General features: G+C 46.4%; 1 protein-coding gene across 32 annotated transcripts in view; it reads right to left on the reverse strand.

The window, feature by feature from the left end:
• ZMYND8 (zinc finger MYND-type containing 8) overlaps positions 1–15,084 on the reverse strand; it is a 160,535-nt gene that overhangs the window by 16,802 nt on the left and 128,649 nt on the right. For 19 of the 32 annotated variants that reach the window (XM_034947115.4, XM_014343063.6, XM_014343062.6 and 16 more), the window contains 4 exons: positions 12,703–13,083; positions 10,253–10,443; positions 3,650–3,730; positions 1,126–1,204 (listed from right to left, as the gene is read on the reverse strand). In XM_034947115.4, coding sequence (XP_034803006.1) covers positions 1,126–1,204; positions 3,650–3,730; positions 10,253–10,443; positions 12,703–13,083 — 732 coding nt within the window. The remainder of the gene's footprint in view (positions 1–1,125; positions 1,205–3,649; positions 3,731–10,252; positions 10,444–12,702; positions 13,084–15,084) is intronic. The other 13 variants (XM_014343067.6, XM_055104876.3, XM_055104875.3 and 10 more) reach the window with 1 other exon arrangement.

Raw genomic sequence — 15,084 nt, forward strand, 5'->3', positions numbered from 1 at the left:
GCAGTGAGCTGAGATTACATCACTGTACTCCAACATGGGAAACAAGAGTGAGACTCTGTCTTTAAAAAAAAAAAAAAAAAAAAAAAAGGAAAACGAGAAGAAGCAACAACACCCAAATCAGCGTCCAGAAAGAATGAACCAAGGGCTCCTCTCCAGGGGGCTCTGAAAGGATTCATGTCTGCAAGGTGTGACTTAGATGCTGACCACAAGTGAGCAGGTAGGCACACCTGGGCATGGGTCCTCAACCTGAGAGTTCTCCTGGCTGCCAGCAGCCCATCTGATCTGATACTACGTGAGGGGCTGAAGCAATCGCTTCTACCTTTGGGGAAAAGCTTAACTATACAGAACGACAGGCCAAAACATCTGTCAATCTAATCCAGGGACCAATAAAGTATCTTTCTCCGCACTGAGCAGTGCACAGGAAGCATCCAGATATTGTTAAAGTGCCTAGCATTCCATGATGAACAGGGTGAAGAGTGCCCAGACTTGAACTGTGGCCATGTGACTTTGAATAACTTTCTCAACACGTCGGTTTCTTCCCTTGAAAACTGGGGATATGTCCACAGCATGCGGAGTGTGAAAAAAAGGAAAGGAAAACCAGGGATATAACAGATCCCTTTATCACAACAGTTTGTGTAATGAAATTAGTTAAGTGCACTGCAGCCTCAACTTCTCAGGCTCAAGTGATCCTCCTTCCTCAGCCTCCCAAGAAGCTGGGACCACAGGAGCGCACCACCAGGCCCAGCTAATGGTTTAAAATTTTGTGTAGAGATAGGGTTTCGCCAGATTACCCAGGCTGGTCTTGAACTCCTGGACTCAGGTGATCCTCCCATCTGGGCCTCCCAAAGCGCTGGAATTACAGGTGTGAGCTGCCGTGCCTGACCAATCCTCATTATTTTATTGTTGAGGCTGGTGTTCTGAACAGAGGAAAGGGGGGCTCCCGCCAACACCCACTCTTACACCTGGTTTCTCCAGGCCCAGACTCTCAGGATTCTGTGGTCTCCCTACAAGTCATACAATCCTAGCCTAGTTTTAATTGCACTCACATCTCGGCTTGACTCCAGAGGTGCAAAGAAGTTCACACCCAAAACCCTCCTCAGTCCAGACCAGTGTGTCAGGCCTTACCCAAGTTGTGTTTCATTTCGGAGAGCTCTTGCTGGTGCAGCCACTGGAGCTTCTCTATCTCGATCCTCAGCCTGCGAATCTGGAAGAGGGAGAGTGAGCGTCTTCAAAAGCTGTCTCACGCAGTTCACCAGCAGGGCTCAGAAGCTCAACCACGGCTGGCTGTGAGGGGTATGGGAATCATGCTAACCTTCCCACAGCTATAGTCCAGAGAGGTGATCACTGGTGGGTGAACCCAAATTCACCAGAAACACTGGTTCAGAAAACCAAGTATAAACAGGCCATCAATTCCAAGAAATACTGGCACGAGGGAAAGCCACTTAAAGTGACAAGGACCAGACTTTCATATAAATAATATATTAAGGGTTATTTAGGATTTTGGTCTATAAATACGTAACAAATACAAAGATAGCTGGATTTTCACTCTTACATAACAACATTTAGGTGGTGGGATCCACACTTATTCACCTGAAATTCCAAAGCCTGACATCTCTGAAAACCAAAGGGTATTTCTGGGCAGAGGAAGTGTAACTTTGGAGCCAAACTCATTTGGAAGGGCAAATAAACAAACAAACTCGACCTGATCTGATAGGAAACTAATTAAACAGTGTTTTGGCCAGGTGCGGTGGCTCACGCCTGTAATGCTAGCACTTTGGGAGGCCAAGGTGGGTAGATCACCTGAGGTCAGGAGTTTAAGGCAAGCCTAGCCAACATGGAGAAACCCTATCTCTACTAAAAATACAAAAATTAACCAGGCATGGCGGCGCACGCCTGTAATCCCAGCTACTTGGGATGCTGAGGCATGAGAATCATTTGAACCCGGGAGGCGGAGGTTGCAGTGAGCCAAGATTATGCCACTGCGCTGCAACCTGGGTGACAGAGCGAGACTCTTCTCAAAAAAAAAAATTTTTTTTAATTTAAAAAATAATAATAAACAGTGTTTAATTATCGCAGTAGTTCTTAACTGGGGCAATTTCGAGTACTCTCCCCTGTCGTGAGAATGTCTGGAGTCATTTGCGGTTGTCATAATTGAGCAGTGTTGCTGACAGGGATGCTGCTCAACATCCTAGAATGCACAGGGCAGCCCCACAACAGAAATTATCTGGTTCAAACGTCAGTATAGCTAAAGCCGAGAAAACCTGATTTATTCACGTAGTGTGAACAATCACATTTCACTGCAGAAATGGTGTCTCTAATTGTGGGGGGCTGCATATTATAACCTCTCTAAAATCCAAAAAAAATTCTGGCATACATCCAGACCCCGGGTTTCAGGTGAGATATTATGAACCTGTATTTTCAACCACACACCAATTCTTACAACGTATACAAACAAGAATGAAGCTGTTTCTAAAGCATTATTCTTTCCCTTCTTATTTGATGTCCAAAGCATAATCATAAAGGTCATACTTGCAAAACTATTCAAGGGGATTCATTGATTTTTCTTGGGTCTCTTAAATCTTTGTATTCACATTGTCTTCTGTTGAAGGGACCACCAGGTTGCCTTCCTGAAGATCTTCTCCTCTTCGTCTGAGCACCAGCCTAATGCTGCCAAGTCCTAAAAGGTCAATAGCTCTGCAAAGGATTCCCACAGCTCCCCAACGTCACCTTAAATGACCTCTGTAAGTCCTGCCACTTGTCATTTCACCTGATAACCCGTTTGCATCTGGCCTACACTGTACCATCCACAGACAGCCGGCAAGTGGCCCACTCTCCAAGCCCTGATAGGGAATTAGCCTAAAGGGGAAGTTCAGGGAGGTATATTTTTAAAAGCGGATGCTTTATAAGTAGATAGCTTAATTTTTTTTTTTTCCTTAAGAGACAGGGTCTCATTCTGTCTCCCAGGCTAGAGTACAGTGGCACAATCACAACTTACTGCAGCCTCAAACTCCTGGGCTCAGGCAATCCTCCTGCCTTAGCTTCCTACAGGAACACACCACCATCTCCTGCTTGTTTTTTTTAAATTTTTGTAGAAATGGGGTTTCACTATGTTGTGCAGGCTGGTCTCAAACTCCTGGCCTCAAGCAATCCTCAGGATTCCCAAAGCGCTGGGATTACCACAACTTCCCAAAGCGCTGGGATTACAGCCAACATGCACAGCCAATGAAATGTCTTAACCACTTTCTTGTCTACACAATCACATAATTATGGAGACTCCAGTACATAAATTATTGAACAAGAAGAAGCACTTGTATTAAAAAGTCCAAACTTACAGAGAAGATTCAGAAGCCAGTTTTACATGAAGCAAAAAGAACCGGTGTCCAGTTTCACCAGTAGGTTAACTGAAGCTCTGATTTTGGCTGTTTTATTAGAAATGAATTGATCACACAAAGCAGGGCATGTCTCCACAGCCCCAGCCGTCTGGCTAAAGGAAAAAATACCCCCATCAATAATCACAATCAGTAGAGCCAGCTTAGTGACCAAGCCAGGACCCAAGAGGGGTTTCCAGAGAAGCTTCTTCATGGTACCACCTTTAAAGCAGCCCATAAAACACTCTTAGCAAATAAGAAATTCATGTGTCATCTCTGACCTCAGCTATTGTGCTTCCAGTAGTGTTTTTAGAAAGATCGTTGTATATTTCTGTCATTGTTCCTTTTATTGCATCCATCATCTGAAAGATAAAAACAGAAACAATTCAGCTGATCACTTCTTGGAGGCTTTTCCTGGTGACAAATACTTAAAATCTATCTGTATAAAGCAGAGGTTCTCAACTTAGGGCAGTTTTGTCCCGCATGAGACACTGGGCATTTCTGGTTGCCAGGACAGGTGCAGGAGCGAGGAGAAGGAGCTGCTACTGGCATCTAGAGGGTGGAGGCAGGGACGCTGCTAAACTTCCTACCTAAACCATGCTAAATGCACAGAAGGACCCCCCACAAAAAACAATGACCTATGAGCCCAAAATGTCACTAGCACTGAGGTTAAGAAATCCCAGCATTAATGGGGTAAAAATTTCCAACAAATTTCATGTATCGCATTGTGGTGCCACTTCATAACCATAAAGCTAGTTTCCATACCACAGTTTGGCTGAAACTAGAGAGGCCAAATTTGGCCCCCAGATGTGTGGTGGTTTTTTTTTTTTTTTTTTTTTAAGATGGAGCCTCACTCTGTTGCCCAGACTGGAGTGCAATGGCGTGATCTTGGCTCACTGCTACCTCCGCCTCCAGGTTCAGGCGATTCTCCTGCCTCAGCCTCCCAAGTAGTTGGGATTACAAGCGCACACCACCACACCCAGCTAATTTTTTTTCTATTTTTAGTAGAGACGGGGTTTCACCATGTTGGTCAGGCTGGTCTTAAACTCCCGACCTCAAGTAATCCACCCACCTCGGCCTCCCAAAGTGCTGAAGCCACTGTGCCTGACCCCCAGATGTCTTTTATTTGCCCAGCACAGTAGGTTCGAGAGAGGGATTACTTTGTTTTGGTTTTCATTATTTCCCGTCAAAAAACCAGCACCGCTTTATTGAGGTATATGCATATACTATACCATTCATTCATTTAAAGTATACAATTCAATGGCTTTTAGTACCTCAGAGTTGTGTATCTGTCACCACAATCATTTCACAACATTTTCATTACCCCAAAAAGAAAATCCCACTCCCCCGGCCTTAGTCTTCACCTCCCGGTATCCCATCCCCCGCTCCCCCAGCGCCTGACAGCCACTGATCTGCCTTCTGTCTCTCCACATTTGCTCAGTCTGGACATGTCATATAAATGGAATCACACAACTCAAGGTCCTCTGTGACTCGCGCATCCGTGCTGCAGCAGGCAGCGGAACTTCATTCCTTTTTATAGTCCATTTTACAGATATGGCTGGTTTGTCATTTTAATGCCTTCAGTCAGGACACTGTCTTTGCGGTTCATTTCCCATCTTTTTCTTTAACGATCTGACCCCTGAAGGCATCAGCCAGTTGGTGACATCAGCTAAGGTCCCTGCAGCAGGCACCCAGGGATTTGCTGACTCAGTATGTTAATAGGATGAATTTCTCTTCTACCTCCCACCTGCCAGCTGACTCTTCCCCCATTACAGCAGAAAGAGGAGGGGACAAGAGATCAGGCTCTGTCTCAGGCCTGGCTTGACTGGTGCTGAGTCTCTCCAGTGCTTTCTAGATGCCCCAATTCAGGGAGAAGGCGGGACAAAGAGCAGCCTCCTATCTGATGCCTCACTATCCACTGCCTCTAAGCCTCGGTTTCCCCACAAAAAAACAAGAACTGCATGCCGCCCCGGTAGGGTGTGCACGAGGATTAAATGAAAAAAACCACGCAAACACTGCAGCTCGTTACCTGCCACGGAGTAGGTGTTCATAAAGAAATACCCATTCATCTTATTTTTAAAGAAAAAGAAATTCATGTAAGTATGCAATTGCGTAATTGCTGCCAACCCCCAAAATAGTAGGCCCAAATTCGCCCCAAAATGGAGTAAAATGAATAAAATCTCTGTTGAGATTTCCGCTCCCAGCTTGCTGCAGAGCCCACACCAGGCCGTTGCCAGCAAAAACACTCTGCGCTTTCCACAGCTTCGCAGCCCTCCTGCACTTGCCTCCTTGCTCTGTTGCACCCACCGTGTCCATTTTTAAAATTACAACTAAATGGCTTTACAAGAAAACTTTAAAAAGGGGGTGAAATTCAATACATTGCTAATGTAATGGTCACATTCCATTTCAAAGATATCATGCATTCATGGACTGCCTTTTACTCTTAACTTCCAAATATAGCAAAGACTTCAACATCGGTAAAGAACACCACTTTGCCAAAACACACAGAACTGCATCTTCCACTCCAGGTCAACTCAGAGAAAGGAAAAGTTCATCAGCTCCCAAAAAATGTCACTGTGTTCATTTTTTTTAACTTCAAAGAAAACACTTATCAAAAAAGTCATTCCTGGACAGGCACAGTGGCTCACGCCTATAATCCCAGCACTTTTGGGAGGCCAAGGCAGGCGAATCACCTGAGGTCAGGAGTTCGAGACCAGCCTGGCCAATATGGTGAAACCCCATCTCTACCAAAAATACAAAAATTAGCCAGGTGTGGTGGTGGGCACCTGTAATCCCAGCTACTTGGGAAGGTGAGGCGAGAGAATCGCTTGAATCTGGGAGGCAGAGTTTGCAGGGAGCTGAGATTACACTGCTGCACTCCAGCTAAGAGTGAGACCTTGTCTCAAAAATAAATAAATAAATAAATAAATAAATAAATAAATAAATAAATAAAGTTTTGCCAAAAGTGTCAAGGGGAGCTGGGGGCCTGAAGACCCAGCTACCTGGGGAAGCCAAGGTGGAAGGGTCGCTTGAACCCAGGAGTGGCCAGCCTGGGCACCAGGGTTAGACCCCATCTCTAAAAAAAAAAATTTCTTTTAGTAATTTTTTAAAGAACAAAGGGGATGCAGAAGGTAACAAAATTAAAATGGCTGCAGGAGCTGAGAAAACAGCCTTCCTGCAAACCACTAATCAGACCCACTCAGCAGGCCTCAGCTTTCCCATTCATAAGCAAACAGCTGGGACTAAATCAAGGGAAGGTGATGTAAGGACAACCGAAGGTAGAACAAGATTTCATTCAGGCAAAACCAGACACCTACTTATATCACTAATGAAAAAATTACCCGCTTTCAATTCTCTAATAATCCTACAGATTGCTTCAGCAAGAAGTCTCAGTTTGGTGCTGTTATGCCTTTAACACTATCATGACAACCTCCCCCATGTTTTTTGTTTTGTTTTGTTTTGTTTTTTGAGACAGAGGAGTTTCGCTCTGTCCCCCAGGCTGGAGTGAAGTGGCGCAATCTCAGCTCACTGCAACGTCCATCCCCTGGGTTCAAGCAATTCTCCTGCTTCAGCCTCCTGAGTAGGTGGGATTATAGGTGCCTGCTACCACACCGGGCCAATTTTTGTATTTTTAGTAGAGACGGGGTTTTGCCATGTTGGCCAGGCTAGTCTCGAACTCCTGACCTCAGGCGATCCACCCGCCTGGGCCTCCCAAAGTGCTAGGATTCCAGGTGTGAGCCACCGCACCAGGCTTTTTTTTTTTTTTTTTTTTTTTTTGAGACAGGGTCCTGCTCTGTCCACCCAGGCTGGAGTGCAATGGTGCAATCACAGCTCACTGCAGCTTCAAACTTCTGGGCTCAAGTAATCCTCCCATCTCAGCCTCCCGAATAGCTGAGACTACCGGCATGTGCCACCAGGCCCAGCTAATTTTTTTTTATTTGTAAAGACAAGATCTCAGTGTGTTGCTCAGGCTGGTCTTAAACTCCTGGCCTCAAGTGATCCTCCCACTTGAGCCTCCCAAAGTGCTGCGGTTACAGCCACTGGCTCAAACAGCCACACTGAATCCTAAGAGGAGTTGCTTATAAAAGTCATGTGGCAACAGTTTGTGGACCATGAACATTTGTGGTCAGCAGGCTTGTCTGAAATGCACAAAGCAGTTCAAAGCCAGGTTAAGTGCACACTCTCTAGGGCCTGGCTGCTATCGTTCAAAGTCCAGCTTTGCCATTCACTAGCTTGTGACCCTAGACACACTGTGTAACCTCACTGGGCTTCAGTTTTCTCATCTATAAAATTGGGGTGATAACAGTACCTACACTTCATCAATTTGTCAAGAAGACTGAGTAAGTAACATACAAAAAGTGCTTAGGACAGCATCTAGCCTAGAGTAAATGCTATGCAGACATATTGCTACCTTATGTGGTAGGCAAACTCTAAGTGGGCTCCCGATGATCCCAACCTACTAATATTTTGTGCCCATCTGTAATCCCCTCCCTCTGACCTAGCAACTTGCTTCTACCCAATGGAATACAGCAAACGTAATGAGGTGTCATTTCTGTGACTGGCCTAAGTAAGCCTGCGACTTCCATCTTGCCAGCAGGCTCTCTCCATTGCTGGCTTTTGAGACAGTTTCGCTTTGTCGCCCAGGCTGGAGTGCAGTGGCAAGATCTCGGCTCACTGCAACCTCCACCTCCCAGGTTCAAGCAAGTCTCGTGTACCAGCCTCCTAAGTAGCTGGGACTACAGGCGCATGCCATCATGCCAGGCTGATTTTTTGTATCTTGGTAGAGATGGGGTTTCACGATGTTGCCCAGGCTGGTCCTGAACTCCTGAGCTCATGCAATCCACCCACCTCAGCCTCCCAAAGTGCTGGGATTACAGGTGTGAGCCACCATGCCCAGCCTCCATTGCTGATTTTGATGAAGCAAGCTGCCATGCTGGGGAGGCCCACATGGTAGGGAACTGAGGGTGGCCCAGGCCACTTGCCCTCAAGAAGTGAATCTTGCCTGCCACCACCTAAATGACCTTGAGAGTGGATCCTTTCCCAGTTGAGCCTTTGTGTGAGTCCCAAACCCTTGCAGACACCATGACTGCAACTGCAAGAGATCCTGAAGCGGAGAGCCCCGTGGAGCCATGCCCAGATTCCTGACCCACACACACTGTAGGATAATAAAGGTGTGTGCTGTTTAAAGCTGCTAAGTTTTGTGGTAATTTGTTCTGCAGCAATAGATAACAATTACACCTACACAGAATAAATAAAAAGAAACATGACCAATGAAAACTCATTTGTGTAAAAAAAAAAAATTCATATATATTTCTCTCACCATTCAGAATTTTAAAAGATTCCTCTTCCCTTAACTCAATATAATAAAGCTAATTCTTTATTATTAAGACTATAAGAGTTTTAGAAACAGGCTGGGTGTGGTGGCTCACACCTGTAATCCCAACGCTTTGGGAGGACTAGGCAGGAAGATCACTTGAGGCCAGGAGTTTGAGACCAGCCTGGGCAACAAAATGAGACCCTGTTTGCATTTTTTAAAAAGAAAGAATTCTAGAAACAACCATCCTCAATTATTTTCATCCATTCTAAAAACTAGAACTGTTTACTCATCAGTATTAGTAATCTACTCATCAGTAAAGAATAAATTATTACCTACTTAGTAATTTACTAATCTCAGTAGATTATAAATCAATAGCTATTATTAAGTTATTGATAATAATTGAAGCCAATAAAAACAAAGCCCAACTATGGGTCAAGCACTTACTACATGCCAGGCACTGTTCTAGGCCTTGGCAGTGAGCAAAACAGACAAAAATCCCTGCCTTTGTGGACCTGACATTCTGGTGGTTATTATTACCACCGTGGTCTAATGACAAGATACACAGCACATCAGTCCAGCGCACTCTCACATGACGCTGAGAACTGCAGATGTTATCTACCTGAATTCAACAGTGACCATAAAAGCACTTGGCAGGCCGGGCGTGGTGGCTCACACCTGTAATCCCAGCACTTTGAGAGGCCGAGGTGGGTGGATCACCCGAGGTCATGAGTTTGAGACCAGCCTGGTCGACATGGCGAAACCCCATCTCTACTAAAAAAATACAAAGATTAGCCAGGCATGGTGGCGCGTGCCTGTAGTCCCAGCTACTTGGGAGGCTAAGGCAGGAGAATCGCTTGAACCCAGGAGGCGGAGGTTGCAGTGAGACGAGATTGTGTCACTGCACTCCAGCCTGGGGAACAGAGTGAGACTCCATCTCAAAAAAAAAAAAAAAAGCACTTGGCAACTTAAGAGAAAAAAAGAAGGGGCCTGTGCTGAGACAGTTCCCATGAGTTCACCAACAACAGGCAATCCTGCCCACCATGCCACTTAATGGGGACTGTGCCCCAGAGGGCAGGAGACAGGGGAGAGGGAGTCCCCTTGGTCCCCCTCCCCATCCATCTTGATTCCTGGAAAAATCAAAGTGTGGGCATCTCACCTTGCCAGTCTCATGTTTAAGTCTCTGTCACTTCTGCTCCACATGCAAAGCTCTAAATGCAAACCAAACCCCTGGTCAGCTGTTCACTGAAGGATCAGTCATGTGTTCCAGTGCCTTAATGAGTGACTTGAATTCTCGAAGGTAATTCTGATTATGTCATTTGCACTTTATGAACTGACTTTAGAATCTAAGCCCACTTGGAGTAAGATTCAGTCCATTCTACATTTCTCCATTAGACCCAAATTAAAGAATGTGGTCTTGGAGATTCTGTTTTAAAAAAAAGGGTCTTCCCTCCTAACCACTCCCTAAAGCCTGCGAGGTTAAGACGCTCACGCTTCCCCTCGGGAGACCAAGGTTCTGGCATCCTGCCAGGTGTCTGCCATCTCCACGGTAGCTCTCCCATCCACTCACTTTGCTAGTGTACTTGGCAATATCAGCGGCGACATCAGCTGAGGCAGTGGCGATGGGCAGGTCAGCGTTGACTGAGGACACAAGGGTGCTCATGGACCCCGAGCTGGTGACCAGGGGCGATGACTGTGTGCTGGTCACCAGGGTGATGGTGGACGTGGATGGGCTCTGTGTGATCTCCTTCTGCTGGACAGCTAGGAAGGCAAAGCATCCTGATTACCCCACGTGGGAAGGACCCATCCCAGCACAAAGCTGTGGTGTAGAAGCAAAGCCCCTAATAGACATCCTGAGAGCTTTTCTACTTTTAAATGACAAAGATGCTCCCCTTGACCAAACTCTATCCAAGTTTCTCAACTAGGCCCTAACCTTGGCCTGGAAAGACTTGAGCAAACATTGACAGTTTCTAAGAGCTCAAGAGGGCATGCTAGGATGACCCCAACCCCCTCTTAAAGCGCCTGCCTGGGAAAACTCAATGCTGGCAAAAGAACTGACAGTTTTGTTCCAGCCAACACCTGAAGACAGGACCTCAGCATCCCAGTCTCTATGGGAGAGTAGGGGCCCGACTTCATGAAGTGCCCGTTAGCAAATCAAGATGTTTAACTTCCCTGACTCTACTGAGGCCCAACTCGCTCCCATCCCTACTCCCTCATTCTCCCTCTAAAATGTCCAGTCACCCCTGTACAAATCAAAGTTAATTTCAGCTTATGCTAGACTCTTGCCCCTATTACAGTAGCATATTACCAATTTAAATTGGTCTTTACCCCTTTAACTAGGCTCTACTTTGGCGTAAGACAATCTGAAGCAATGAGCCACTTTTTGGCAGCGCTTTTTTTTTTTTTTTTTTTTTTTTTGACACAGTCTCACTCTGTCGCCCAGGCTGGAGTGCAGTGGTGCAATCTTAGCTCACTGAACCTCTACCTCCAAGATTCAAGGGATTCTCATGCCTCCCTCCTGAGTAGCCAGGGTTACAGGCATGTGCCATCATGCCCGGCTAGTTTTTTGCTTTTTTTTTTTTTTTTTTTTCCATTTTAGTAGAGATGGGGTTTCACCATGTTGACTGGGCCGGTCTTGAATTCCTGGCCTCAAGTGATCTGCCTGCCTTGGCCTCCCAAAGTGCTGGGATTACAGGTGTGAGCCACCACGCCCGACCCTCTTCTTGGTAGCAATTAAACTCCCCTGGGGAAGCGTCCTGCTTATGAGATATGAAGACAGAAGACAGGAAGCCGCAATCCCAATCTCAAATATCCTAGACTCGGCTTTGCCCCACCAACTTTTTAAATAGCAAGATTAATCCAACTGTACTCTCAATTTTGCCTGGCCAATTTTTCAGGACCCACTCCCTTGCCATCTTTGAAGGGTTTCACTGGGGGCCAATTCAAGACCTGGCCACCTTTCAACCTCACATTCTGCGGCTCATGAGCCCCACTCACAGGGGCGCATTCACTATGAGTTTCAGTTGAAGAACCCAGACTTTGAGGATCTAGATGCAGGTTTCCTGGTAGAAAGATCTACATCAATGCTCACAAAAGCCAGGCAAACTGGTACCAACCAGTCAGATCAGCACTGTGTTTGGCCTAATTTCAGCTCCAGATGGAGCCTCCTGCAGGACTGGTGGGAGTTCTGATTCTGCAACTTCAGCAAGTGGTTCTTGAGGCTGGCTCATTTTGTGTGTGTGACGAATCTCCAGTTGCTAAGGTAACCTTCGCTATCAACTTCTCGCACTGTACTTTTTCCAAAATAACTCCAAGAGGTTCCCTCATGTGCACAAGGAAATTTATATAAAGGTATTCATTGCAGCACTGCTCACAGTGGAAAAAAAACTGAAAGCAACCTAAATGCCCATTAGTAGAGGAATGCTTTAAATAAACTATGAAATACTATGCAGCAGTCCAAAAGAACAAGGCAGGGCTGTATGTGCTGATGTGGATGGACCTCCAAAACATGCTGATGGGTGGGAAAAAAAAGCAAGTATGGTACCATTTTTATGTTTTAAAAAAGAAAAAAAAAGGGGGAAAAAAGGACTAATTTTATGGCATCATATACATGATGCACACATATATACATACAGATATGTATATATACATATACATGCATACATGCATAGAAAAGCTTTTACAACGGTTGATACTGGCCACTGTGGAAGGGAAGAGAATGAAATGGATGGTAAACGGGATAACAGACTTTTATGTAAAACTTTCTGCCCCCCTTTTAAGGAGAATATATGCATGTATCATTTATAAAATGAACAAAAAAAACTTTTTGAAAGTAAAAAAGCAAGTAGCAAAACAATTTTTAAAAATAATGCCAAATGGAATGTGCAAGGCCTTCAAGATACAATGGCCCGGAAACAAACGAGAACTAAAAAATAAAAAATAAAAGAGCAATGACTTTCTCCTGTCGATGTGGCAAAATGGGAGCGGGCGCCACGGAGAACAGAAGGGGAGGCTCGGTACCTTTCACAGCCTGTCTGGTCTGATATCTCGTCCCCTGGGAAGACTGAGGCTGCTGCTGCTGGTTTTGCTGCTGCTGCTGCTGCTGCTGACGCTGCATCTTCTGCATGTGCCACTTTTGGGAGGACGTTTGAAACTTACTTGATGAGTTCCACACGACCCGCTGCACGGCCGGGGCAGTCTCCTTCGGTAAAAGCGGCCTCTGCTTTTTCACTGGGCTTCCTGTGGCGGCGGGGGCCGGGGCCGTGACGGTGACCGTGGAGGACGTGCTGGTGGTGGCTGTGGCGCCAGCCGCGGAAGTTTGGGCGGAAGAGCGGGTGAGCACCGGCGTTTCCGGGGGAGAATGGCTGCCCGCCGTCGTGGATGGTGGAGTTTTACCTACAACTAGCCAATGCATGAAGAAAAAACAAACAAAAACCGGATTTCACTCAGGTTCACCTGCACGGTCTTGACGCCACCAAGTTCTGGGTAAAACCTACGAAAGCCAGGAATGCCGAACCAATTCGACGTGCCAAGCACACCGCGCCGGAGGAGTGGAGTACATTCTCACCTAACGCTGAGGCCACTTCTGCTGCGTCTTCCATCTCCGCGAGCAGCGGCCTCCTTTACTGGGCGCCGGCCCACATCTGAGATACAAGTCAAGACCTCTAGGGGAGAATGAGGCAAACAAGACCCGGCTCCTGCGCTCAAGCTCCCCTACACCTAGTGGACAATGCGGTGAGCGAACAGATTCAATGTTCACGCCCTTTTTGCAAAGTTAAAATCTAGTCGGCACCTTGAGAAGGGCCCAGCGGAAGTCAATCCAGACAGGAAGAGCAATTCTTTGGCTAGGGAACGTAGAAAGCAATACCTCCAAAGAGCCAGATGGCCTCCCAATGGCCAAAGCAGTAACACTCAGTCACCCAGAAAGAAAAGTATTCTTTTCATCTCTTCTGATTCCCTCCAGGATAAAGTTTGAAGGCGGTACTGATAGCCAGGACAATACCAGGAAAACAAATTCTGCCCCAAGGCCAGAACCTTCCCCCAACGCAATGGTACTGATCTAGGATTGAGTAGCATTGCTTTGGTTTTGATTGGATTTATTCCTATCACCAGCTTTTATGTATACTGTGTGCTATTGTTCTTATTGGGTGGTGTTCAAGTCTAAAATGAGTTTATACTTGCAGATGCTTTTTTCAGGGGAAATTTTTTTACTAAAATAATGAGGCCAAGCACGGTGGCTCACGCCTGTAATCCCAGCACTTCGGGAGGCTGAGGCAGGCGGATCACTTGAGGTCAGGATTTTGAGACCAGCCTGACCAACATGGGGAAACCCCGTCTCTATTAAAAATACAAAAAAATTAGCCGGACGTGGTGGGAAACTGAGGCAGGAGAATTCCTTGAACCCAGGAGGCGGAAGTTGCAGTGAGCCGAGATCGCGCCACTGCACTCCGGCCTGTGAGAAAGAGTGAGTGAGACTCCGTCTCAAAAAATATTACTAATAGGCCGGGCGCAGTGGCTCACGCCTGTAATCCCAACACTTTAGGAGGCTGAGGTGGGCGGATCACTTGTGGTCAGGAGTTCAAGAGCAGCCTGGCCAACATAGTGAAACACCGTCTCTACCGAAAATACAAAAATAGCCGGGTGCGGTGGCAGGCGCCTGTAGTCCCAGCTACTCAGGAGGCTGAGGCAGAAGAATCGCTTGAACCCGGGACGTGGAGGTTGCAGGGAGCCGAGACCATGCCATTGCACTCCAGCCTGGGTGACAGGGTGAGACTCCGTCTCAAAATAATAATAATAATAATAATAATAAATGAAAAGTAAATAAAATGAGTTTATTTTATTTATTTATTGAGATGGATTCTCACTCTGTCACCCAGGGTGGAGTGCAGTGGCACAAACTTGGCTCACTGCAACCTCCGCCCTCTGAGTTCAAGCGATTCTCCTGCCTCAGCCTCTCGACTACGTGGGATTACAGGCGCCTGCCACCGCACCCAGCTAATTTTTTTTATTTTCAGCAGAGACGGGGTTTCACCATCTTGCCCAGGCTGGTCTTGAACTCCTGACCTCATGATCCATCCGCCTTGGCCTCCCAAAGTGCTGGAATTACAGGCGTGAGCCAACGTGCCCGGCCTATTTTATTTTATGTTTTAAAGAGATAGAGTTTTGCTATATCACCCCGGCTGGGCTCAAGCAAGCCACTTCAGCCTCCTGAGTAGCTGGGACTACATGGGACGTGCTACTGTGTCCCGCTTTAAATGAGCTTAATTTTATTTTTAAAGAATGAGATTCTTGGCCGGGTGCAGTGGCTCACGCCTGTAATCCCAGCACTTTGGGAGGCCGAGGCGGGCAGATCACGAAGTCAGGAGTTCGAAACCAGTCTGGCCAACATGGTGAAACCCCATC

Source organism: Pan paniscus, chromosome 21 (assembly GCF_029289425.2).
Source record: "Pan paniscus chromosome 21, NHGRI_mPanPan1-v2.0_pri, whole genome shotgun sequence".
Classification (NCBI taxonomy): Eukaryota; Metazoa; Chordata; class Mammalia; order Primates; family Hominidae; genus Pan; species Pan paniscus.